The sequence below is a fragment of the Eulemur rufifrons genome, chromosome 18, assembly GCF_041146395.1.
Source record: "Eulemur rufifrons isolate Redbay chromosome 18, OSU_ERuf_1, whole genome shotgun sequence".
Classification (NCBI taxonomy): Eukaryota; Metazoa; Chordata; class Mammalia; order Primates; family Lemuridae; genus Eulemur; species Eulemur rufifrons.
This window is the reverse complement of record NC_091000.1, coordinates 4475746-4501753: the sequence shown is the minus strand read 5'-3', so window position 1 is coordinate 4501753 and position 26008 is coordinate 4475746. Positions and strand designations below refer to the sequence as shown.

The 26008-nt window shown below is 37.8% G+C and overlaps 2 protein-coding genes across 2 annotated transcripts in view; both read right to left on the bottom strand.

Moving 5' to 3' along the window:
* The window catches only part of GALNTL6 (polypeptide N-acetylgalactosaminyltransferase like 6), an 851955-nt gene that overhangs the window by 155269 nt on the left and 670678 nt on the right, over nt 1-26008 (bottom strand). The gene's annotated exons all lie outside the window — the stretch shown is intronic.
* On the bottom strand, nt 4991-25930 carry LOC138398938 (calmodulin-like). The gene is made up of 2 exons (XM_069493387.1): nt 25675-25930; nt 4991-5343 (listed from the first exon to the last, which is right to left on the bottom strand). The coding sequence occupies exons 1-2, from the start codon at nt 25928-25930 to the stop codon at nt 5018-5020; spliced, it is 582 nt and encodes a 193-aa protein (XP_069349488.1). The 3' UTR covers nt 4991-5017.

Sequence of the window (26008 nt, the reverse complement as noted above, 5' to 3'; positions counted from 1 at the left end):
TTTGGAAAAACTTCTGTTCATGACTTTTGCCCACATTTTAATGAGGTTGATAGTTTTTCTCTTGCTGATTGAGTTCTTTGTAAATTCTGGATATTAGCTCTTTGTTGGATGTCTAGATCACAAATATTTTCTCTCATTCTGTAGGTTGTCTATTTGCTCTGTTGATTATTTCCTCAGCTGTGCAGAAACATTTTAATTTAATCAAGTCTCATTTATTTTTGTTGCTGCTGTAATCGCCATTAGGGTCTTAGTCATAAATTCTTTGCCTACACTGATATCTAGAAGGGTTTTTACTACATTTTCTTCTAGAATTCTTATGGTTTCAGGCCTTACATTTAAATCTTTTACCAATTTTGAATTAATTTTTGTGAGTGGAAAAAGATAGGGGTCTTGATTCATTCTGTATGTGGCTGTCCAATTTTCCCACCACCATTTATTGAATAGGGCTTCTTTTCCCAGTGTGCATTGTTGTCTGCTTTGTCAAAGATCAGTTGGCTGTGTAGGTTGATGGTTTCATATCTGGGTTCTCTATTCTGTTTCATTGTTCTATATCTCTATTTTTGTACCAATACCATGCTGTTTTGGTTACTATAGCCTTGTAGCATAGTTTTAAGTCTGATAATGTGATGCCTCCAGCTTTGTTCTTCTTGGTTAGGATTGCTTTGGCTATTCATGCTCTTTACTGGTTCCAAACAAAGTGTAGAAATAATTTTTCTAGATCTTGGAAATATGACATTGTTATTTTGATGGGGATTTTGTTGAATTTATAAATCACTTTGGTGTTGATTCTACCAATCCATGAGCATGATGTGTTTCTCCATTTGTGTCATCTGAAATTTCTTTGCTCAGTGTTTTGTAGTTCTCCTGTAGAGATCTTTCACCTCCTTCATTAAGTATATTTCTAGGTATTTTGTTTTCTTTGTAGCTATGGTGAATGATATTGAATCTTTGATTTGACTCTCAGCTTGACTGTTATTGGTGTATACATAAATGCTACTGATTTATGTATATTGATTTTATATCCTTAGACTTTACTTAATTTATTTGTCAATTTCAGAAGTCTCTTGGTGGCGTCTTTGGGGATTTCTAGATACAAGATCATATTGTCAGCAAAAAGCGATACTTTGACCTTCTCTTCAGCAATTTTAATACCATTTATTTCTTTCTCTTGTCTGATTGCTCTGGCTAGGACTGCCAGTACCATGTTGAAAAGAAATGGTGACAGTGGGCATCCTTGTCTTGTTCTAATTCTTATTGGAAATGCTTTCAATTTTTCCCCATTCAGTACTATGTTGGCTGTGAGTTTATCATACATGGCTTTTATAATTTTGAGATATATTCCTTCTGTGCCTAGTTTCTTGATGGTTTTTATCAAGAAAGGGTGCTGGATTTTGTTGAATGCATTTTCTGCATCTATTGAGATGATCATATGGTCTTTGTTTTTGCTTCTAACATTTATTGATTTATATATGTTGAACCCTCCTTGCATCCCTGGGATGAAGCTCACTTGGTCAAGGTGGATTATTTTTTTGATGTGTTGTTGAATTTGTTTTTTTAGTATTTTATTGAATATTTTGCATGTATATTCATAAGGGATGTTGATCTGTAGTTTTCTTTGTTTTTTGTGTCCTTTCCTGGCTTTGGTGTCAAGGTGATACTAGTTTCATAGACTGAGTTGGGGAGGATTCCCTCCTTCTCAGTGTGATGGAGTAATTTCTGCAATGTGGGTACCAGATCTTTTTTGTAGGTCTGGTAGAATTTGGCTGTGAATCCATCTGGTCTGGGGCTTCTTGTTGTTGTTGTTGTTGTTGTTGTTGTTGTTGTTGTTGGAAGACTTGTTATTACTGCTTCAATCTCATTGCTTGTTATTGGTCTGTTCAGGAGTTTTATTTCTTCCTGACTGAATCTTGGGAGGTTGTGTGTTTTCAGGAATTTGTCCATTTCCTCTTTGTTTTCTAGTTTATGTGCATAGAGATTTTCATGTTAGTCATGTATGATATTTGTATTTCTGTGCTATCAGTTGTAATACCTCATTTTTCATTTCTGATAGAGCTTATTTGGGTCCTTTCTCTTCTATTCCTGGTTAATCTATCAAGAGGTCTATCAATTTTGTTTATTTTTTCAAAAAACCTACTTTTTGTTTCACTGACCTTTTGTGTTATTTTTTTGTTTTCCGTTTCATTTAGTTCTGCTCTGACTTTTGGTATTTGTTTTCTTCTGCTGGCTTTGGGTCTGGTTTGCTCTTCCTTTTCTAGTTCCTTGAGATCTGATATTAAGTTGTTAATTTGTGATCTTTCTGATTTTCAGATGTGGGCATTTAAAGATATGCCCACATCTTTAAGGATTCCCCTTAGGTATGCTTTTTCTTAGTCCCATAGGTTTTGATAGCTTGTGTCCCCTTTGTCATTCAATTCAAGGAATCTTTTGATTTCCATGTTACTTTCATTTTTGACCCAATAATTGTTCAATAGCAGGTTGTTTAATTGCGACAACTTTGTATATAATTGAGAGTTACTATGGGAATTGATTTCTAGTTTTATTTCACTGTGGTCTGAGAAGATACATGGTATGATTTCAAGTTTTTTATATTGGTTGAGACATGTTTTGTGGCCTAAAATATGATCAATCTTGGAGAACGTCCCATGTGCTGCTGAGAAGAATGTATATTCATTAGTTTTCTTGGTAGAATGTTCTGTAAGTATCTGTTAGGTCCATTTGTTCTAGGGTCCCATTTAGGGGTCCCATCTGGGGGTGATGTGAAGGCAGCCACCGCAAACCTGAGTCCCATGCCAATCTGGCACCATGTGTCCAAGAGCTCAGGATGGCTTTAGCTGTTGTCCAGTCCCCACCATGCCTATTGTCTGGTGCAATGACTCCACACAGACTCCAGGCAGGTCCCTGGCCTGTCCGGGTAGAGGTCTGTGGTGGTGGAGGGAGCCCCCTCTCAACTCAGGCACAGTGCCAGCCGGATGAGTGCGGCACTCCAGCACTCTATCCTCCTATTTTTCATGGTGAGTATTTGATCTTGTCAAATATATCTCCCCTTGACTTATTTATTCCCCCTACTGTATGTCCCACATTGCTTCTCTGTGATTTCACAAAGTTCCTTCCGAGAAGAGCAATCCATACGTAGGCAGCTGCTGGCAATTTTCACTTTTTTCCTTGACAGCAGTGCGTGCACAGGCTGCTTCTAGTCTGCCATTGTCCCTCAATCTTCTAATTTTATTGGTCAGGGTACTTATTTTATCAAATCAAATTTTTTTTAATATTTCTTCTTTTGGGTGCCTTGAGAGGCTAATTACACACTAAAAAAATTTGAAGCAATGTATTTGCTTTGGTAAGTTTATTTTTAAATTATTTCAGTCTGACCTGAGATGTACCTGGCACTGGCCGAGGAGCAGATCAGTTCCCTTAATCTTTAAGGCTGTCAGAAATGGACATTTTTACAAGATTATTTGTCTTCAGATATGAGGTAACTATTTTAAAAAATAAGTTTAAAAAAGAAAAAACATCAAAAGAACCAGTATATTTATGCTTTTATTATTTAAAGTCCTTAGAAGTTAAATCCTGTTAAGAAATTTCACAATTCTCCAGCTACTTCAAAGCCTTCTTATTGTGTTATTATTTTGCCAAATACCAGGTTATGTGGTTTTAAAACTAATTATTTTTGTTTTATAGCATTAATGCTACTTACTGTTAATTGTTGATTTATTGGTACCTCTACACACACATTTATAGATTGGATAAGCAGCCTTTCTGAGCTGATTTGACTTAATGACCATCACTAAAAATTGGACTAAGAGTAATTTTTTTTCCATAAAGATAATTAACAATTTTCTGTTTCTTGTTTTCCTAAAACAAACTCAGGATGAGGAATGAAAACTATGGACCTAAACAATCACAAGGTAGTATGAACCACATCAGCGAGGCCATAATGAGACGAAGTCACAGCTTACCAGTAAAACCAAACACTGTATGTATAAATCAGCAAGCTACATAGAATCTACCTCTGAACCTAAGGGACTTACAAATTTATTTAGCGCTATTTTTAGAAAATTCAAAGTGATAAAAAAAACCAAAACAAAAAACAAACAACCCAAAGCCAAGATGCCTTAGAAGAGGAAAAATTAATTTTTTTTTAAGTTAATGGTCTTTATTGAAAAAAAAATAAAACTAGCATTTACAACTTGGAATGGACATAAATTGTAATTTCTTGAACAGCAGTGTTGATGGTTGTGCTGAAGTCCACAGCCCCAGCCTACTCTGCCGACTCCAAGTCCTGGTTCAGAAGGTTTAAAACCAGAGTCCAAAGATGCTCCCTTGGTAAAGGTTTCTTATTAAAAATTTGTGTGAACAGTGACAGCCTAACACCATTTCACTCCAGGACCATGCAGACAACGCTAAACCAACATACTCGGGCATGCCACCAGCGTGTGTCACTGTCATCATGGGTCGGAGCACACAGAAGTACAAGAAGACCATCCTACCAGTGCGGCTACCTCTCAACAGTTTATCCTTCCCTGATTTTTCTGCTCATCATCCTGAGGTAAACCAATTTTCAATGTGTCTGTTTTCAGTAAACCAGCTATGACAATTTATACTAAACAAATTGAGCTAGAACCCATTTGAATAGGTTTTGAATTTGTTTTTTTCATTTTTCATTTTTAATACAAATGTCTGACTGTGCTCAATTGTCAAGCTGCATGCATGAAAAACTGGCCAGCCCAAACAGTGTATTAATTGTTAGCAAATGGAACTTTAAGCAGTCCTTATTAAGGTAGTACAAATATTTATACTGTAAATGATGTGTAGCTTGATCTTTAGGGGACAGGACCACCAACCAATACCTGCAGATTTTGTGTGTGTGGACAGAAGGTACTTTTGACATTTAGTTTTGCTATATAGAAACAGAATGAATAAATGAACTTTTTTCTTTCTTTTTTTTTTTTGCAAGAGGTAAGTAAAAGATTCAATTTGATTCTTCTAGAAGGGGGAAAAAGGAGTTGAAAGTAGGTCTTCATTTTGCAGCCATAATCTGTACGAATTCTTCATAGTTGACTTGTCCGTCTCCATCAGTATCTGCTTCTCTGATCATTTCATCTACTTCTTCAGCTGTTAGTTTTTCTCCAAAGTTTGTCATAACGTGATGTAGTTCTGCTGTGCTGATGTAACCATTGCCATCCTTGTCAAAGACTCGGAATGCCTCATGGATTTCTTCTTCGCTATCTGTATCTTTCATTTTTCTAGCCATCATAGTAAAAAATTCTGGGAAGCCAATGGTGCCATTACCATCAGTGTCCACTTCGTTGATCATATCCTGCAATTCCGCTTCTGTTGGGTTACCTAGTTCCAAGCCTTGAGAATTATGAGTTTTTTTTTTATCTATTACTAACCTTTGATTTAATCAATCATGTGCTTTAATTTAATGCATAAAGATCCCCTAGAAAATGATAATATTGTGTATTAAGACATTCCTTAATTGGGACAAATGGCTGCTGTATATTTACAATATGGAGTTCTGAGTTAAATACCATCCTTAATACTGGGAACAGAATACAACCCATATTCAATCAGATGCAGGTGGTATTCACATTACCAGAGTGATCAATATAAATTTTCTTGGTGTATCCTCTTCCTTTCAGCACAGTGCAGATAGAGTCAAATATTGATATCATACATTTAGACTGCTGTTTTGATTGTATTTATCTTTTTCCTACATCATTTAGAACTTTTATTTCCCTGATTCAATTTTTGCTGCTGTGAAACAGCTCTGATGAACACTAAATATTAATTTCAATTAGCTGGATTGTACATACTTGCAAATTTAACAAAATTTAGGGAAATTGAAAAAGACATGTAGAATTTCGTTCAGTCTTCTGCCAAGCACGAATAGTTAAGATATCTGCTTACATCATTTTTTTAAACACATTCAGTCAAGGTTTAGAATTTCAGTCATTGGCAGGTATCTATGCATTCATAGAACTTCTAAAGTCCCAGGATCACTTTTAAGGATTTTTATTAGTTTAAAGATAAATAAAGTCAGCTGAATCTAAAAAAAAAATAGTAAAAAAATATAAAATTCAGGTGGGACAAAAGACAAAAACGAAAACAAAATTCTAAAATGCCATATAACAGCACACATAGCATATGGGAGCAATAAAATCTCTCCCCTTCCTGAAAGAACTTTTAATTCTGCATTGCTTTCCAGTTGAAAAATATCTGATTCATGCATACTAATGGCCATTTTATTTTTCTTCAGCTTCTCCAGAAGAATCTATTTAAATTATGAGTGGGAATGCTCCATGGGTAGAGTCACAGGGACTATAATCTCAAATTAACGTGTGTGAGTGATTGAATAATGTCACCAATGACTGCCAAAACAGCCCCAAGATCTCTGGGGTTTGGCTTGACTTCACAATAAATAAAGATAAATTGGAAAGAATTACTCTAACCAGTTAGTGTGAGAAAAATGCTGTGTCAAAATTTCAATTTAGATGAGAACAGAACTAAATTAAATATCTGGGAATTGGTCCTGTTCCCAAGGCTGCTGACGCTCCCAGTCCTTCACAAGATCCTTGCAGTGCAATATGGAAGGAAGCTTGCAGGAAATGCGTTGTCTGCTCTTGTTGAAGAAAATCGATCTGTTAAAAATATGTCCTCTCAAGGAATGACTCCATTTCTTGATCATACTATTAAAGAAGGAAAAGGAAAAGGACCATGTAAGATATTCTCTTGGTTTAAAATTAACAAAGGAGAATATTAAGAGGACCAAAAATGCGTTTTGGATTCTTGAATGAAAAGAACCAAACGCATAATATGACTAAGTAATCTATGGACATAATGAATATGTCTACGCTTATTAAATGCTGATGACACTGCCAGACACTATTCCTGGATATATCCATGTATTAACTTATTTAATCCTCATTTTATAGATGAACAAAATAATCCTTATTTACAAATGAGGAAAATGAGGATCAGAAAGTTTAAGAAATTTGCCTAAGTTCATACAGCAAAACAATGCCTGAAATACTATAAGTACTCAATAAATGCTGGTGATTATGTGTGAGGAGACAAAAACCCCAGCAACCTGGAACCCAAATGTATATATCATGAATATTTTAAGTAGAAAGGGATTAATACATGGAATTAGGTGCTTATAGCAATAATATATAATTATTATAGAAGACCCGGAAAATAAAGCACAGTGGAAAAAAGGGGGAAACATCACCGAGTTTTACTATCAAAACTCAATCACTGTTTGTATTTTCCTTTTTTGTGTGTATGTTTATATTCACAATCTACCTGTTCTTTTGAACCTAACATTGAAATTTTCCATGTGATTATATCTTAAATATATCATTTTAAATGTGCCATCATTTTTCCTTATTGTTGGAGATTTAAATTGTTTACATGAGTACCACATTATTAAGATGCAATGAATATTTTTGTGAATAATGTTTTCTGAATCCTTAGAAGATATTTCAAGAGCTGAAACTGGTATGAACCTATATAGATTAATCTAATTAGAAGAAACTAAAAACTCTGTCTTTATTTGCCACAGAAGTCAAAGAACTTGGAGTGGCCAAGAGGACTTTAACGGCCATAGAAGCCATTCCGTTCTGTACTGAAAGAGAACTGAGGCCCCCGTCACACCATCAAATTGCCAAGCCATCTGCACCTCTCTCCCTGTGCTTGCCTCCTGTTTCAATGAATGATCTGTCTGTGCACCCATGTAAGGCACCCTCTCCATTTGTGCACTGGATCCTATCCTTTCTCATCTGCTAGGAGCATGGCTCCTATAAGGTGTCCCGTCTCTTCCCTGAATCCCCATTTTTGGTCTTTCTACTGAGTCATTCCATCTTCAAGCAAAAATGTTGCAATATCCCTCTCTTAGAAAGCAAACCTTCTTTGACCCACATTGTCCTCTGGCTTTGGTCCCATTCCTCTACTCCATCGTGCAGCAAGATTTTGTGAAGTTGTCTAGATTTGTAGTCTCCACTTCATCTCCTCCCATTCTCTCTTGAACCTACCCCTTTTATTCATTTATTCAAGATGTTCTTGGGGATCTGTATGAATAGCATTGCCCTGGATACGGTGAGCATTTGCCTTTCAAACAGGCAGGAATTTTATTTCCGAGGGATTCTTCTGCCAAGAAATAGCTCTCGTTTAGACTCAGAGTAAAAGGGACGTGATGAGAACACGGAATACAGAGGTAGAGTAGGAAAGGACAAAGGGAGCTATTACCAAGAAAATGATTTTGAAGTTCATTGAAAGAGAAGAGTAAATGAGTTCTGAGGTGTACAGCTCTAATTGTGAGTACAAAGTACTTTTGGGATCACCTGCAGGGTTAATTCTGACCAAGATTCATACTTTGCCAATGTATCCAGGAAGGCTGGGGTCATGTAGAACGATAAAGGTCCTAGAAAAAGTCTCAAGTGGTGAAAGCCCCTGGCTTGAGGAATTGAAAGCTAAACTGGACAAAGCACTATGAAATATAATTTGGCCCTTTTCTCCAGGGGATGGAGAAAATGATCTAATAGGTCGTTTCCATCTCTGCTTTTTTGGTGACCTCTGGCTGTTAACATCATTCTTCCTCATTATGTCAAAATGAATTGCCTATTTACTACTGAACTCTAGCAAGTGATCTTCCTCCCTAGGTAAGACAACAACCTAGCATTGGCTACGTGCACTTCATTTCAACTTAATCAATGTCCAAGGAGTCATTTTTAAATGGGTAATACTATTTCCAGGACATTTTGTTTATTGGCTGGGTAATGGTTTCCTTTTACTGTCAAGCCAGAGCTCCCCCAAACTTTAGAAGAAATCACCCAAAGAGGTTAAAATGTGTTTGCAAAATGGGAAGCAAAATGAAGTGATACAGCCTTTAAATTGCTAATAACCTCCATAGTAGGGTCATTTATTAGCACTGGAATCTGCTCAGGCTGTTATTTTCCATGACAGTAAACACTGAAAAACACTGATGCAGGATGACTGCATTTATATTCTATGGTATTGCATAAATTTTCTTTTCCTGGGCAGGTGGAAAGAATACAAGTCATTATTTAAATTTCTTATAAAGCAATAAATAAATGGTGTTCTTTGGAGAGCATATGTACACACGCATATACATACATGCATACATATGTGCATATATCACTTCTCTCACTAAGAATAAGTGAAAGATGCCTAATTTGTAATTTACAGAAAAAAATAGATCATTGTTTCCTGCACAGTCTTGATTAAATGAGGCAATAAATCTTATGTCTAAAACATGCCAAGCATCTGCCAAGGCAAAAGTTGGCCCAGAAAGTGACGAGTACAGAATTGTGGAGCAGTAGGAGTTTTATAGTCTGTCACTGGCAAGACAAGTATGATAAAGGGCAGCATTATGTCTCCTCTACTGATAGTCCGGCAACAAATTTTCCATTGTAATTCTTTTGTTTGCCCCCTTTATCTTCATTTAAATGGGCTCCATCTCCTTGAGCTGCAGCAAAGATATATATTTTCCCTGCTAATGATATTTCTCCCATGGTCCCAGGATTATTTTCACACTTGATAAAGTTCACCTATGGAGGGGTCGGCAATCAGTCAGCACGCTGCAAATGGGGACAGACACGACGTGGATTTTTCCCACTCTCTGAGGACAGACGAGCCCTGCATCGCAGGTGGGTTTTTTTGTTTTTAAACTGAGGCTTCTCTCCCAGGAGAGATTTGTTTTTCCCAGTAACTTTATAAAGATCAGCCTATGAATTCTGCCCAACTCTAAAATGTGTGTTAGACCAAATCCCCTGTTTTTGAATCCCTTGCTACTTACTTAACATGAGAATAAACAAATACAAATTAAAAGCTATTAAAAACTAGTTAATAAAACTAAAAATTAACCAGCACTAAGGTCAATACTAGAAATGCAATGCCTCTCTTTGAACAAACCATGAGCAAATAAAATGCAGTATAAATGTGGTGCAAAGCAGAAACAGAGTGAACATCAGGAAACACAGGGCGTAGCCCTCGGAGCTTTGTAGTTTGCTGTCTAAGCAGGGATATAGCAAATTTTCACATGGGGAGATGATACTTCCACATACAGTTTATTTACCAGATGATTGGTACAGATGATATACAAACTCTAAAAGGGAGGATCCTGGAACTTGAATTAGAGGAATAATTATTTATATAGATAAAGAGGGAAGAAGGGAAGTTGTAGTCTTGGGAATGAGGAATTGAGTAGGCAAGGAATAAGCAGTTCTGAGTTGGCCCTTTATTATAAAAACAAAGTGAAAGACTAAACAACTGACCAAACAAACAACAATCCCAGCTGAGGCAGCCGCTTACCAAAAAAAAAAAAAAAAAAAAAAAAAAAAAAAAAGCTAAACTATGCAGTTATGCGAATTCAAAGGACACTAAAAAAGGCTAAAGTAAGCTGTGGATCTCTCATATCCTTTTTTTCTCTTAGTGACTATAATTTTTTAAATGTTTTCATTTTCATATTGATATTTTGGGAGCTAAGTAAAACATGTGCAGCCAAAATATTTAATACAAAAGTATATATTGCAAAATAAACCCCATCTCATATTTCTGGTACTCCATTTTCCCACCAGGAACAACCCCTTTTTCTCATTTCTTATCTACATTTCTAAAATATTTTTGGCATATAGAATTATTTATATGTACATGTAAATAAATACATGTGTATTTTTTATATATAGAATTTTTACCATGTTATTTAAACTCTAAGAGGATTTTTGAAAAAAATATCTAGCAATACATTATACTATTGATCATAGAACCACCATTTATTTATGCTCATTTGTACTAAGAAATGGTTTCGGGTTTCATTGTATGGTTCTGCAGAATTCTTATGAAATATAACTAAAAAATCATCACTAGAAGAGTCATGAAATGTCTCAAATGGTTCTGACATTGTCAAGTTGTCTGGGGAGAGGTGACAACATGGAGAAGCCAAACGGGTCCGTAGCGTCTGGAACTTAGGCCGTCTAGGACTAATGTCACATGGACGGGAGCTTGTTGTGGTTCCTAACAAAAATGAACTCTCAGTAAAACAGTAAGAATAGGGACCAACATAGCAGAAACCAAAGTGCCTTTTTGCTTCTTTAAGTCCCAAGCTAAATCTGAATGGGGACAAAAAAAGGTGGATTGCGAAGTGTTGGATTCTAACTCTCATGGACATGTCACATATGAAGTGACATGTTCAGACAGATGCCTAGAAGTTCTGTTGCACAGTTGTCTCTGCCAATGAGTTTCAAATAATTTTTAGTTCCTCAGTTATAAATTAACTTTTTTTTTTAAACAAGGAACAGAGACTGACATAAACCAGTTGAAGCAGAAGCGGGTATTTCATGCCCCAAGCAGGAAGCCCGGCTGGGTCGCCCTACAGTTTATCTTCATTTTGCATATTAGGAAACCAGGGGTTATTCACGTTGAACCACTGGCCCTTCTCAATCCCCGTTCTCCCCTCCCCTTCAGAGGACACAACTCACAACCACCCTGGATGCTTTCTCTAAGGAAACCACTCAGATCCTCCCACATTCCACATCTTTGGGGGCCAGTAGGGGCGGATCCTTTTGCTGCTTTCAGGGGATTATTCTTCTAGTCACAAACCGAACTAAATCAAACCACACTGCTCCACCCCACTCATTGCCTCCGACACTCGCGCACCAGCTCTGTTCTCTCCATCTACCTCCACGACGGCTGCTTGTTAATTTACCTGTCGCTCCCTCTTCTCATTGAGGATATTGACACCTGAGTGATTTCAAAATCTCCTTAGGTAATTAATCGTGAAACTTTGCTTCCTTGACTTCAGTAACAGTTACTTTCATCACACTTCAGTCACCTATTCTCAGGACCACGTCTGTGTCTCGCCCTCACCCTGAGCTCTGTATCACACAAATAAGAACTCGCTCCATTGTCTGAATTTCAGACCGCAGTTTTCTTTCCTCTGCTTCCTTCTGCTCCTTAGCTTTCTGCTTTCATTCCACTGTCTTCTCCATTTTCTTCTAATCCAGCTGTTTTCTGCTGATACCTATTCCTTGCCTACCCAGCATGAATCCCACGGGTCGGTGGCTGAACCAGCATTGCTGGCTTCCCTGACCCCACACTCCTCCTGCACACGCTTGGCCAGACCTCACCTCTGGATCGTAGCTACTGTGTGCTCTGTCATTCCTGAACCCGGGTGGAGGAACTGATGCTTGCAGTAGTCTGCTCAAGCTGCCATGATAAAATACCACAGACTGGGCAGCTTAAACAACAGATTATTTCTTATAGTTCTGCAAACTGGGAGTCCAAGATCAAAGTGCTAGCAGGACTGGTTTGTGATGAGGTCTCTCTTTCTGGCTTGCAGACAGCCAGCGCCCTTTCACTGGGTCCTCAAACATTCTTGAATCTGCACGTGTGCATGAGCAATGAGAAATCTCTGGGACACACCAGTCCTGTGGGATTAGAACCTCACCCTTCTGACTGCATTTAACCTTAATTATCATTTTGAAAATCCTATCTCCAAATACAGTCACACCGGGGTTAGGGCGTGAGCATATGAAGTCTGGGGGAGCACAGTTCAGGCCGTAAGAATGCTGAGGGAAATGTATCTGAATATGGGCCACAACAAATGGATACCCTTCGGCCTCGGCTGTGCCCTCATACCAAAAGCCCATCCTTGCACTTGTCCTTGGTGAGCTCCTTCCCCCGTTCCCCTGGATGAATAACCTTCACCTGTCTCCTCACGCTTCTATTCGTCACTGCTCCACACTCTGCCAATCACAGCTTTGGCTTGTAGTTTTCAGTGAAGGTTAAAATCTGTTTCAGCTTCTCCCCAGACTGTGAGCTCCTTGAGGTCAGGGACCACGTCTTGTTTGTTTTTATGTCTTTAGCATGGTGCTTGGCACATCTTAGACACTTATAAATATTGAAGGAATAAATTTATCTTTTCCATATCCACAAAATAGTCATCATCTACAGTCAAACTTTTCTAGTTTCAGAAGGTGTATATATATATATATATATATATATAATATATAGCCTTACAGGACCAACTTGTCCATCTGTACCCCGAGTCCCATCTCTTATTGACTTCTCTGGAATCTTGTTCCATTACTTATTGCCTCTTACATATTCAAATTCTTCCTCAGCTCCTTCTCTTTAGCTATAAACATTTTCAAATATCTAATACCAGATAAACTAATAAAAATTCCCCTTTAAAACATGAACTTTTCTGTAGCTCATACTAAAATATTATACTTTACATCACCTCTAAAATTATGGCAAAGGTGATCTTTATTCCTTAAGGCGTTGTGGTCTGGTTTCCACTTTTGCCTCCGTTTTGAAATTGGTTTTGTGGGGACCTCCGTTATCGGAGCTCACACACACTCTGAGGTCTGCTCACTGTGCTGCACCGTTTCTTCTGCACTCCATCCTTGGCCTCTGTGATTCTGTGATAGGTTCCTCCCGTGCTCCTCATCTATAATGCTGGTGTCCCCAGAGACCATCCTCGGGGTCTTCCTCCTTTCACTCATTGCCCCGGTGACCTCAGCTTACCCCGTGGATGACTCCCCAAGACTTTCCCTAGTATCGTGGGGCTCTACATTACACTACAGTGCCTCTGTGAAGCGGAGGCACACATGGTGGGAAGCTTTGCTTTAAGGCACAAGACCAAATAGCCACTAGTTTGGGATGGTCTGTTCCAGCCAGGCCTTCTCAATATTTCGGTGTTTTGGGCCTGTCAAGTGTTTATTTCAGGGCTGTTGTGAGTGTTCGTTCAGCAACCTCACTGGGCTTTATTCATTAGATGTCAGAATGTCCAGACATTGCCAAATGTCTGCTGCCAGGCAAAATTTCCCCTGGCCAAGAACCCTTGGTCTATCTGAAAGTAGCATTATAAAAACAACAAGAAAGAGAGGAACAATTAGTTAATTGTGGTATTGTTAGGCTCCAGAAATGAGCCCAAATATCTAAATAATGTGATCTTTTTTGAATGAGATCATTATGTCTTCAAATCTGCACTTTTCCCCACCCCCACCGCCCTCCCTGACTTTGCTACTTAGCAGGGCAATTTGGCAACATTTCCCAGAATTTAATTTTTTTCTTCACTTTGTTCTGTTATTTACTTTCCCTGAAAAATAGGTTGAACAGCAGTAGCCGCGGTGGGCAACCCTAACAGCAGCCTGGAATAGAAGGTCCTTGCGGAGGAGGAGGTGGGGATGACTGACAGCTGGCTGATCCTGAAAGAAGGAAAACAGAACTTTTCGGGGGAACAATTCCAACTGTATTCACTTTTTGATACGTTACTGAAACCTGGAGTGGCTTTGTCCTTTATGTACATAAATTTATCAATAGTTAATGTGAATACAGAAATGACTTCAGTAAACTTTTAGACCTTCATGACTTTTCAGTTATACTCTTTTTAGATTAAACATGAATGCTTAAGTCTTCCCCCGTACTAACAGACTACACACATCCCATAGGAATGTGCCCCTACTGAATGCACTTGGCAAAGAGACCTCTCTCCACCTGCTTTGAGGTCTGTGTCTTGGTGAACCAGTCATTTAGAGTAGGCGCTTGGCTGTGGCAGTTTTGGAATGAATTGGTGTCTTTAGAGTGAAAACCTGAGCATGTGTGGGCAGAAGAGGTTGCTGGTTTAGTCTGAGTAGACCAAAACAAACAAACAAAACAAAATGCAAAACAAGAACAAAATAATCTCAGCCAAATACTTATTATATTAAAGCATCTTATAAGTTAGATGCAAGAAAATTCTTTCCCTTCTATAATATGATACCTAAGTAGATTAACCAAGTCCCTAAAATACAAAGGAAGGAAATTACTGCATCCGCTGGACCACACAATGAACCATGACTTGAAATTTGACCAACACTTATATTTTGCAAATCTCTTCGTAGAATGATGTAGGCACAGCCAAAGGAGAAATGTTCACTTTTGAGCAATACTTTGAGCTTCCCATTTGTAAAAGATTTAGGTTTTCTGAAGCTTCTTAAAGCAGCTCAGTTGCTATGGCTGGCAGACAGCCGGCTGATTAGAGAGGCTTGGAATTCAGGTATCTTTTTTTTTTAATTAGTGTCTCTAGTTGCCCTATTTTGAAGTCACTGGTTTTTTCTTCCTAGAAAATTCAAGGCATGCAATTTCCCCTTTCCATTCGTCTATGAAACCGTTAACCTGGCAATCGTGGAACTGAGGTTTCCCTTAAATGATTCTGACATTCTTCAGAGCAAGACCATTGATCACCTTTAATCTTAATGGATTAGAACTAATTTCTGAAGACCTACAGTTTCCTCAACTGGAAAGGAAATAAATTATGAGATACACCAACAAAACCCACATACAGAAAACATAAGCTCCAGAGAGTAAAAGCCATGTCTTAACCAAACAGATGATCATTGATGATTAATGTCTTCTGCATAAGACTTTGCAATAAATTTTCCTCTAGAAAATCACTCAGAAATTCTTTTTAAGTAGCATTGCATGAATTCAACCTTAAAAATGCACCCCCTTCCTCCATCACTCTGTTCCCTAACCCTATTTTATTTTTCTTAACTCTAATGACAATTTGATATATTATACATTTTTTCATGTGTGGTTATTCTCTCTCTCTCTCTGTCTCTCTCTGCTGGGATCCAAGTGTCACGAGAGCAGGGACTTTGTTTTTCTTTACTGCTATATTCTGAGCACCTGGAGTAGTGCCTGCCGCTTTATAGATGTTCAATAAATAGCTATAAAATGAATAGCATCCCTAATTAGCAGGTTTATGTTCATATTTTAAAAATTTAATTTCACTTTCTCTTGTGTTTGCTACTGGATCACTTTATACTCAGCCTAATATTATTATACTACTGCCCTTGATAATTATAGATTAGTTTACTATCTTTAAAATTACAGATGGTAGAATCTATATTTCTGTACTCAAACTACAACATTAAGATAGTTGTTTAGTCACAAGAACTCTCTCAATATCTTGTTTGGCTGTTTGTTTAATTATCAACGCTAAACTTAAATAAGCTTCTAGAGTTTCCAACTTCATCTCTTTTTGAAATGTTCTTTTTCTCTTTCATATTGATGATTTTTTTTACATATAATAGAAAATCATTATCTTCCTTTTTGCCTTCTCTTTTTTAGGCTGAATAAACCTAGTTTAAATAAGATAATAAATACTGAGATACTTTGAAAAGCATAAAGTATTCTGAAGTGATAAGTCTTTTTGCAGAACTATTTCTGACGTTGCTGGTTTTTGCACATTTTTTCAAGCAAACTATTATGACCTTATCATATCTTTCCACTTACCACTACCTCATTCACTAATTTCCAGAGATTTTCTTGTATTTTATTTAATCTAGGTCCTTCATGTAGGCAAAGACTAAAAAGGACACAACTTTGAGAACAAACTGGAGATAAGAACCTCTTTACGTACTCTATTTGTTTCTTTTTGTACCGTTGACTTGACAATGAAGGCGCAATAGATGTGCACTCACAGAGACTACTGCTGGCGGCAAGGAAGGCGTGGGACCTGCCAGGTAAGTGCTCACCTCAGCTTCTCAGGATGTCTTTTTTTTTTTTTTTTCTGCATTTGCTGTAGGTTCAGAAGGAAAGTGATGGCCACAGGCATGTGCTGGGCAGGGGTAGCATCGAGCCTCTACAATCCCACAATCATGCTTGTGGAAGCTTTCCACTGACAAGATCACTTTTATTTTTATAAGTAGCAAACAAACAGTTCATCTAAATTGTGAATCAATAAATCGCAGGCATACTTTCTATTTTAATGATTTCCCATGGGGAGAGGTAGGGAAAAGGTGGCAAATTTTAGAATTCCTTGAGGAAATTTTTCCAACTACTCCACCCCTTCATCCGGTCTTGAATGACTCCACTGGGTGGTTGTGGCAGAAAGAATAGGCTGAAAAGTTGAGGAAACAGATTCTCTCCTGGATCCTTCAGAAGGAGTATAGCCCTGCCTGCTCATTTTGGATTTTTGACACCAGAACTGTAAGATAACGAATTTGTGCCATTTTAACCCTTTAAGTTTATGGCAATTTGTTATAGAAGCAATAGAAAACTAACATAGTGGTTCACTCGCATGTGTGGTTTAGAAAAAAAAAATTCCTGATATTACTTCTGCTCTTCTGAGAATCACTGCTTTGATATTTTCCTAAGAGCAATTCAAAATAATGTGCTTTCTAATATTAAATAAGGGGAAATGTCAGACTGAGGGTTTTGTTTGGAATGAAGTCTTAACTATTAACAAACTCTAGAATATGCACCCATGTTGTAATATACTGAAACTTTACTTCTGTCTTATGTACCACTATAAGAATGATGGAATTATATTTACAGCTTAAAATTAGTCTGTTATTTTATTTTTACTATTTTTTTTATTTCAAAGTATTATGGGGGGTACAAATCATTTTGGTTACATGGATTGCTTTTATAATGCCTGAGTCATGGTTATAAGTGTGCCCGTCACCCAGGTAGTGTTCATTGTACCTGGTAGGTAGGTTTTCACCCATTAGTCTATGTTATTGATAGACCCATAAATAAAAAATTTTTGTATAATTTTATATTGCTTAAAAGAAAGTACCAAAACATTCCTGAAGGTGGATTTATGGTAGAAATTTAAAAAACTTTGCTTTGATAAGGAAATGCTAGACCACTTACAAGGTGATCCAATTTACCACAATTTTGCCAACTTTCAACTTTCCAGAAGTACATCCATAACCAAGAGCAAGGTTGTCTCAACATGTCAGAAGATTTGAAAGACTTGGTAAGAAAATACTTAGGGGCATTAAAATATAATTCTTCATAATAGCCCATTTCTCAGTGATCACAAAACAAATATTCTCTGACATGCTAAACAGGGCTTATAACTGCTAAATAAACATTAACACTGCTAAACAAGAATTTTCAGATGATTCCAACATTTTTGGTGGGCATCTGATGTTGGGATGTGGTGAATGTAGTGAACCAGGACTCTGCAAAGAGAGGACTTGATCTGTATGGACCAGTTGCAAGGGGAACATATCCATATATCGCTGTAAAATAAAAAGGAGCAGAAACTGCATCAGGGAGGGAAAATCTTATGTTTTTCTTCATTTAGATGACCAAATATATACAAGTCCAGCAAGTATAGCTGTACAACTGTGATCGTTTCCAAACTACTCCGTCAAAGATTTTAATGGTGATGAGACAACTGGTATCCAGGACTGACCTTGATGTTGTTTTAATTTGGCTTGATGGAATCATGGTTTTTTTGACAATTAAGGGGGTGATAATTTGAGTTCATATAACTAAGAAGTTATACTACTGTGTTTTCAAAAATATAACTGCGCCATGTTGAAGGCCAGGTTTCTCTGTTACTACTGATACCTTGCTGAGTGCAGACATGGTGGGTTCCACTGTGCAGTGGCGCACAGGACAGGTATTGCACAAGACAGGTGTCACCTGTGCCTTCCCGTGATGCCTGTATCTGCACTGCACTAGTCTACCCAGAGAATATCCACCTGGGAACCACAGGCTCATTTTTCTGTAAATCTAAAATTTTTTGGTCTTGAAACCAGCATTTCAGGATGGACATACCTGAAGTGATAGTCTGTTATCAGCTTTTGACAATGGTGCACTGTGTTTCTGTTTGAAGTGGAATTTGTGAATAGTTGCACCGTTTGACAGTATTTTTTAATTCTGTCTGCTTAACAGCCCATCATTTCAAAGAAGATCAAGAGAACGCTGAAGGAAGAAAGCCGATTTTTTAATGAGGATTGGGAATTTCAATATTATCTTGTTTCTGCTAAAGATAAGATGATTGCTTGCTTTGTGATAATGAAACATCAACATTAAAGAGATTCAATGCTCATCAGCATTATAAGACTCATAAGGGCCACAGATATTTTAAATTAGAGGGAGAGGCGGGAAAGGTTGTATTGCAGAAATTAAAAGATGAAAAGCAAAAGCAAAGACAATTCTTTCAAGCAGCAAATAAGATCTGGAATTAATGCCACTGAAGCAATTTATAAAGGAGCTTAAATAGTTGGGAAAAAAGGGAAACCATTCAGTGATGTAGAAATTGTGAAAGAATGCCTTAAGTTGTAGGATGCCTAGGCCCCCATCACATTTCAAAGTACAAACAGTTGCCTCTTTCAAGGAGAACTATAACTGATTGGCAGCATGAATTAGCCTTCAATTTAACAGAACAATTTCATGCAATACTTCAAAAGAAAAATATTTACTATTCAGTCACTTTGGATGAATCAACCGATACTACTGACTCGTAACAGAAGATTTTTCTTTGCTACAAAGAGTCACCTGCTTTGGGCACTCTTATAAACAGAACACGGGAATAGTATCTTCAACAACTTTCAAGACAAATGTGGTGAAATTGGACTGAACTTGGTAAATTTAAGTGTATATACAGATGGTACACCTTCTATGGCAGGAAAACATAAAGGATTTATCGCACAAATAAAAAACTATTAACAGATCTAGATGCTCTCATTTCTTTTCAATGTGTCTTGCACCAGCAAAATCTCTGTGCTAAAGCTATTATTTTAAGTGACACTTTGCAACAAGTTATAAATATTGTTAACTATATTGTGCAAATGCAACACGGCATCCTCAGTTTCATAACATGCTGAAGTTGAGCAATGAGGTATTCAGTGTGGATTTGCTGTATCATTCTAAAGTGCATTGGCTATCACAGGAACAGATGTGAGCCAAAATTTTCTCTCTGTGAGAACAGATAGTTAAATTTTATGAAGAACAGATTCAGCAATGTGAATTATTAAAAGAAGATTTCTGTAGGAATGCAGCATTTCTGTGTGATATCATGTCAAATCAAAGTGACATGAATAATTCTCTGCAAGATAAAACTAAGTCTATATATGTTATGTGGCAAAAAAAAAAAAAAAAAAAAAAAATCCAAGCATTTCGAAAAAGGCTATCTTTTTTGAAAACACCACTTCTTCAAAAAGAAATTTCAGATGAATATTTTCCCCAGTTATCAAAGGTCATTGATGAGCAGGATGATATATGCAAATCATTTCAATCCTTACTGTTATAGACCTTTCAACTGGGGAATACAATGAAAGGTTCACTGACTTTGAGAACCATAACATCAGGCTCAAATGAGCATTTCAGCCTCACCTAGTTGATATCACCAAGGTACCTAACGAACTACAGATGGAGTTGATTGAGCTCTCAGTGGATGACATTTTAAAGTCATTGTTTGATGCTAAGAAAGATCCCATTGAAATATCATGCAGTAGAATACCCCCGAGGTAGGCAACATGCCTGAAAAATGCTTTCTTGCTTTTCAATCACTTATTGCTGTGAATCTGCATTCTCCTACCTGACCCAAATCAAGAGGACGTTAAGGTCACAAATGACCGACACCCATCTAGAGGATCAACTGAAACTGCGGCCCCTCCATGCTGCAACCAAATATTCAAATGCTTTCCAACACAAAGCAGACACAATGAAGTCATTAAAAGCTTAGTTAACTTTAAAATTAACGAATAGCTTTCATTTTTTGAAATTAAGTACGTTGTAATTAGAGTTTTATAACATAATGTACATTTTAAAGTATATCTAGCTGAAGTTTCTTGAATGTGGCCTTATTTGATGACAGCTAAATTAATGCAGCCTTCCAACAGGAAAAGGTTCCCCACCCCTGCCCTAGGATGATCCCTGGTAATTCTCAGTTCCTGGTGTTCATGCCTTTGGGTTTCGGCCTCCCTTTGAATGTAGGCACAGCCTGAAATTTGCTTCAAACCAACAGACTGTGGCAAAGGTGATGGACTGTCACCTTCTTGATTAGTCTAGTTTATGTGAGACCTCGACTTGATAGACTGAGAGAATTCTCCTTAAGTGCTTGATGGATTAAACGGCCATGTTGAGGAAGCCCACATGGCCAGGGACTTTTGCCTCCAGCTGAGAGCCCGCAGGACGCGGGGCCCTAAGTCCTCCCACTAGAAGAAAACGGACTCTGCCAAGGACCTGCGTGAGCTAAGGGGCAGGTTCATCCCCTGTCAACCCTCTAGATGATAATGGTGCCCAGCTGGCCGCTTGATCACAGCCATTTGAGACCCCAATCGTAGGACCCAGCTGACCTGTGCTGGCCCAGGGAAACTGAGATAATGAATGTGTGCTGTTTCAAACTGCTAAATTCGTGGTGATTTCTTATGAAGCAATAAAAAAGCTAATACAAAGACTTTTAAAATATCAAGTCAAAGAATGAATGTTTTTTAATGTTATAGTTTTGGGAATATCCTGGTTTTTATACACCTCTGCTTCTGCTATGTAGAGAGGAAAGAGACACTCTGTACTGTGAAATAACCCCAGAGATTGGCTAATGTATACCCAAAATAGGGACATCAGAGGCTGCTGCCAGAGGCCTGGCAGTTTTTCTAATACTGGTAGCTTAAAAGACAAGTGTCCCACGTTGTGCTGCATTGACTCGCTAAATAGGGTGAAACAGAACTTTCTAGTTAGGGCTCAGTTAGCATTCATTATTCAGACTTTTTTTTTAGACCATCTGCTTTCAGCAGTCTGAGTCTATATTGTTATAGGAATTTGACAGATTAATTTGAGAAAAACATTATGTTCAATCAAGAGATATTTTTAAGATGCCAGGGAGTTGAGTGGACAGAAAAAAATAAACATACAACAGAGGAATACAGAAGAAATATAAGGCAAGAAGAATTTCATAGATTGCTTATTGCTAAGGTGCCTGCAAATTCATCTGTGCTCTATTGTGCTTATTTCTGATTATTTTCTTTGTTGCTGTTAACTTTTACTAGCTGAGAGCTCTAAAATGTAGACTACTACTGGCAGTCTGAAAGATTTAGGTTTGTTTATTTGCTGTCCTATCGATCTTCCTTTGAGTCTCTGTTTCTCCAGTTATATATTGTGTATATTTATACTGTGCATTTCTATTGTAGTGTATTGGGGTATAAATGGAAGAGAAAATGAAGAAATCTCAATTAAGACGAGTAAAGATACAAATGTCCCCCCCCCTTAGATAATTAACCTATTCATTACCTCAGATATTTGACATTTTTTGGTGATGAGAACATTTGAGATTTACTCTTTTGGTTAATTAGCTTGATTTAATCATTCCACATTGTATTAAAAAAATCATAACCTCACCCTATACCCCATAAATATATACAACTATAATCTGTCAATATATAATTAAAAATGTCCTCCCCAAATATCTGGGGATATAGTGTATAGTCTTTACAGACATGAGAAATTGTATGTAAATAATATGGGATTCATTATATTTGTTTATCTTTCTGTCTTAGTCACTCAAAGATTAGAAAAACAAAGAATGATTTGGGGAGTTTATAACAGCAGCTAAAAATAAAATAATTTACACTTTATTGCAAACATGGCCATTTTAGTTTTTTTCTCCCACACCTGTCTGACCTTAGAAATGTCATCTGTTTGTCCAGGTCTCAATTTCCTAACGTGTGAACTGAGGATTTGGAAACTCACTGAGTAAAGTTGAACTCCGCCTCCACTGTGATCATAATGTGTAACTCAGAGAGCTGTTTGAAGGCTGAAATAAGACAACATGCTTTATGTTGTGTCTGATTCATGGTAGGTGCTCCATAAATTCACATGATAATTCCTTTCTGTTTCCTTTCCCTTGATTTCTAGTTTAACTTTTTATCTATGATTTGATACAGAGGCAGCAAAAACTTGATATTGTTTGAAAATAAGTAGGGACTTCCGAATAAGGAAGTGAATTTTTTTTCTCACAATGGAGTAGTTACATTTAACATATCTATTTATAAATGGGTCTGCCTTCCCGGCCATTATAACCCATAATTACAACATTCAGGCAGTGAGACCCTCACAGGTAATTCCTGGGACTGTATACTGTATCTCAGTGAATTCAGCTGGGGCCTTGAATACACACTTGTGCCCTGGTGAATTCTCTTTATTTCCTAGGTTGTGGCAATGACAGGATGGTTTATTGCTTTCCATTGTCCTGTTATTTATTGTCACAACAATACTAAGCACAAAGCCACTTTGTAATTATGTAGCAGAAGAGCTCAGAAAAAGGCATTCCATAAATACAAATTAGAATTCTCATGTAAATTGTTTCCAACAGTAAGTGGCATTGGCTATTGATATATTCATTTTATTGCATTCTGAGTGCAGGATTGATTGTTAGTATCCAGACATCACTTATTTAATAGAGACATCCTTTCTGCATTGTGAGTCATTTACACAGTTTTAACAAATTGCCAAGCACATTTAAATCTGTACCAAATGATAGGTGGCCCAATGACATATACCACCCAACACAGAATTATTCATCCCACCTGCCATAAGTGTTATGGGAAGGCAGAATAATAAACTGTAATTCTTGTAAATAGGGACGTATGATTTAAGTTTGGAGTTGGAATAAGCCACATGTAGGCACAGTGTGTTCATGTTACATAAAGGCTGGGACTATAAATTCTGTTTGCGTTTAGAAGAGGTAAAGTAACGATTAAATTGAGCCAGAGTAACAGTGTCTCACCAAGAAGCAGACTCCTCAAAGAATTTTATCTTGTAGGCAGAATGAAGTGCCAATGTGCAAAATATTTCTGAATGTGACTTTCAACACTGCCATGGCATGTTTCAATTGGTGGCAATTTGCAGCAGTATATAGCAGGAATCTAGCAGCAATATAAAAATCTAGGAGGAAGGCAACTGTCACTACTAAATTGGACTTGGGTGTATTGCAGGAGAGCAAAACAGAGCTGTTCCCAAGTCTGCTGCTAACTGCAGGGACTGCCGGAGCCAGCCACGCCCCCTCCTCCAACTTCCTCCAGGTCTTAGTTCAAATGTCCAGAGACTATCTTTCAGAGACTAACCTTGTAAAATCCAGCATGCCTTTCCTGCCCCACCATCTGACCTAGCCCCCTTGCCCTAAAACCTCTTGTTCATCTTGCACTGCTTTGTTTTTCTCCAAAACCCTTATTACCGTCACCATTCCCCCCAACCCCTGCCACCTCTTTCTAATTATCTGTTCCCCCTACTGGAATAGGAGCTCCATAAGGACACACATTTTTATCTTTTTCACTGCTGTATATACCAGAGCCTAGAAGAGCACTTGGGACGTAGTAAGTGCTCCAGAGCATTTGTTTAATTGATGAATACAGTATGAAATTAGGAATCACTACTTCAAATTGCCCTATATTTTAAAGGCTGGTAAGTTGAGGCAGAGATGTCATGTGCAAGAGCATGGCACGTGTATATTTGTGTATATTGGCAAAACCTTTGTTCATGCGCTGCAGATGGTGGAAATCCCTCATCTTCTAACATCTGGGGAGCCTGAACTTCCTTCTCTCAGTGGCAGGCACGCAGGGCACTGTCTGGGCGTCCAGCCTGCGGGTCTGGCAGGGGAGATGCAATCACATCATGTTTCCCGCTTCCAGCAACCTCAGGGGAGAATTTGGCAGGTTGTATGTGGCTGAAGTGAGATCTCTGGACTTACTATTATTACATTCAAATATCTCTTTCTCATTGATATGAAACTAGACCATGAATCAAGGAAAAACCCACAATTCTCGGTTGCCAGCGCTGTGAAAAAGCAAGTGTCTTTTTTGGGGGGGGGGGGGCGGGGGAGGGGAATGGTTACAATTGTCAGACTTGCAGTTGGTAATGGGTTAAAGCTGCTGAAAGCCCATCTGTAAAAAGCTACAATTACTAACATTTACCGACAGCAATTGTGACAATGGAGAACGATTTTCTTAACGCTAATTCAAACAATCTTTGGAGTGGTCATTTGTAGCAGTAAATAGTTTGCTGCTGCAGTAGAGGCTTTGGAGAGATTTTTTGCCTCCTATCTGAGCTAACCCAAGCGCATATTGAAGCTCTCTTGGGAAAGGAGGAAAGGAAATGTGGGAAACGTATCTCCTATTAAAAAGCAGTCGTTCCTCTGTTCTCAAACTGCCGTGCCATGACTTCACTGCACAATGAGTGAAACATTGGTGCATAATTGGCCATCACCTCATGACAGCAGGAGCCATTAATCAACGAGTAATTTTAAGGGTTGTCATGGAAAGAAGGTTCAGGTTTATTCTTGGCTTTTTTTTTAAAGTAGTACAAACTGCTAGGTAGCGAAGCTCTAAAAAAAAAGAAACATCAAATCTTAAACATCGAATCTTTTCTTTTTAACTAAAATAATATACCTATATTCATTCTTAGAGGTTGTCATTTCTGTTCAGAATTGCCTTCAGGATTTTCTTTTGGGTTTCTCATCACTGAAAGTATTTTAGTCTACTGAAAAGAAGAGATAAATTAAGTTAGGAACTTTAAGTTTTGGTTAAATCTGGGTAAAAATTTGGGCAAGTAAATTTTGCCACTTTATGTTTTTCTCATCCCTGTAATAACCTACATGAAGATTAAATACACTGAAGTAGTTTTTATAGAGTATTAAAATAATGATGTGAAGGTTTAAAATATTTAAACTACCACGAGTTAATTCAGCTCAAAATCAAAATAAATGGAATTTGGCCGATTTATTAATTGCCTTGCAACTTAATTTTAATTTTAAACTGGTTTGAAATTACTAAAAATACTGTTGCCTTGACAGTTTTCCTTGGCCTTCTAGACTCTAAAAATTTCATTCAATATGTCAGTGTGGATGATAGCAGTAACTATTTCACTCACGCTGACAAAATGCTCCTTTCATGAAAGTCTCAGAACCTATTTTTTCAGTTCTCTGTCTCATTGCCTTTAAGAAGGGAACACCACTGTCCAATTGAGTTTCGAAATCCTCCTGTGTTTGGAAGAGGACCAGCCGGTCTGCTTGACCCGGCCAGCAAGGCGTCTGGGCTGCAGCCGCGCCAGCTCCCGGGGCAGCTCGCTCGCGAGGACGGGTGATTTCTCTCTGCAGTAACAACTGTATTCCCCCAGGACGGCTCATGATCGATAGTTATATCTTCAAAGAATTTGCCATTTGTCAGTCGGAAGATGGGCAAGAGGAGACTTGGGAACACTAAAT

Bases quoted from the DNA above. Each gene is read 5' to 3' on its own strand.
- LOC138398938 (XM_069493387.1), bottom strand. From the start codon at position 25,930: ATGAGCCGTCCTGGGGGAATACAGTTGTTACTGCAGAGAGAAATCACC. The intron at 5,344-25,674 runs GTGAGTGAAATA...GCTTGGAACTAG, and splicing joins GAAAGGAGCATTTTGTCAGC to GTAACCCAACAGAAGCGGAA.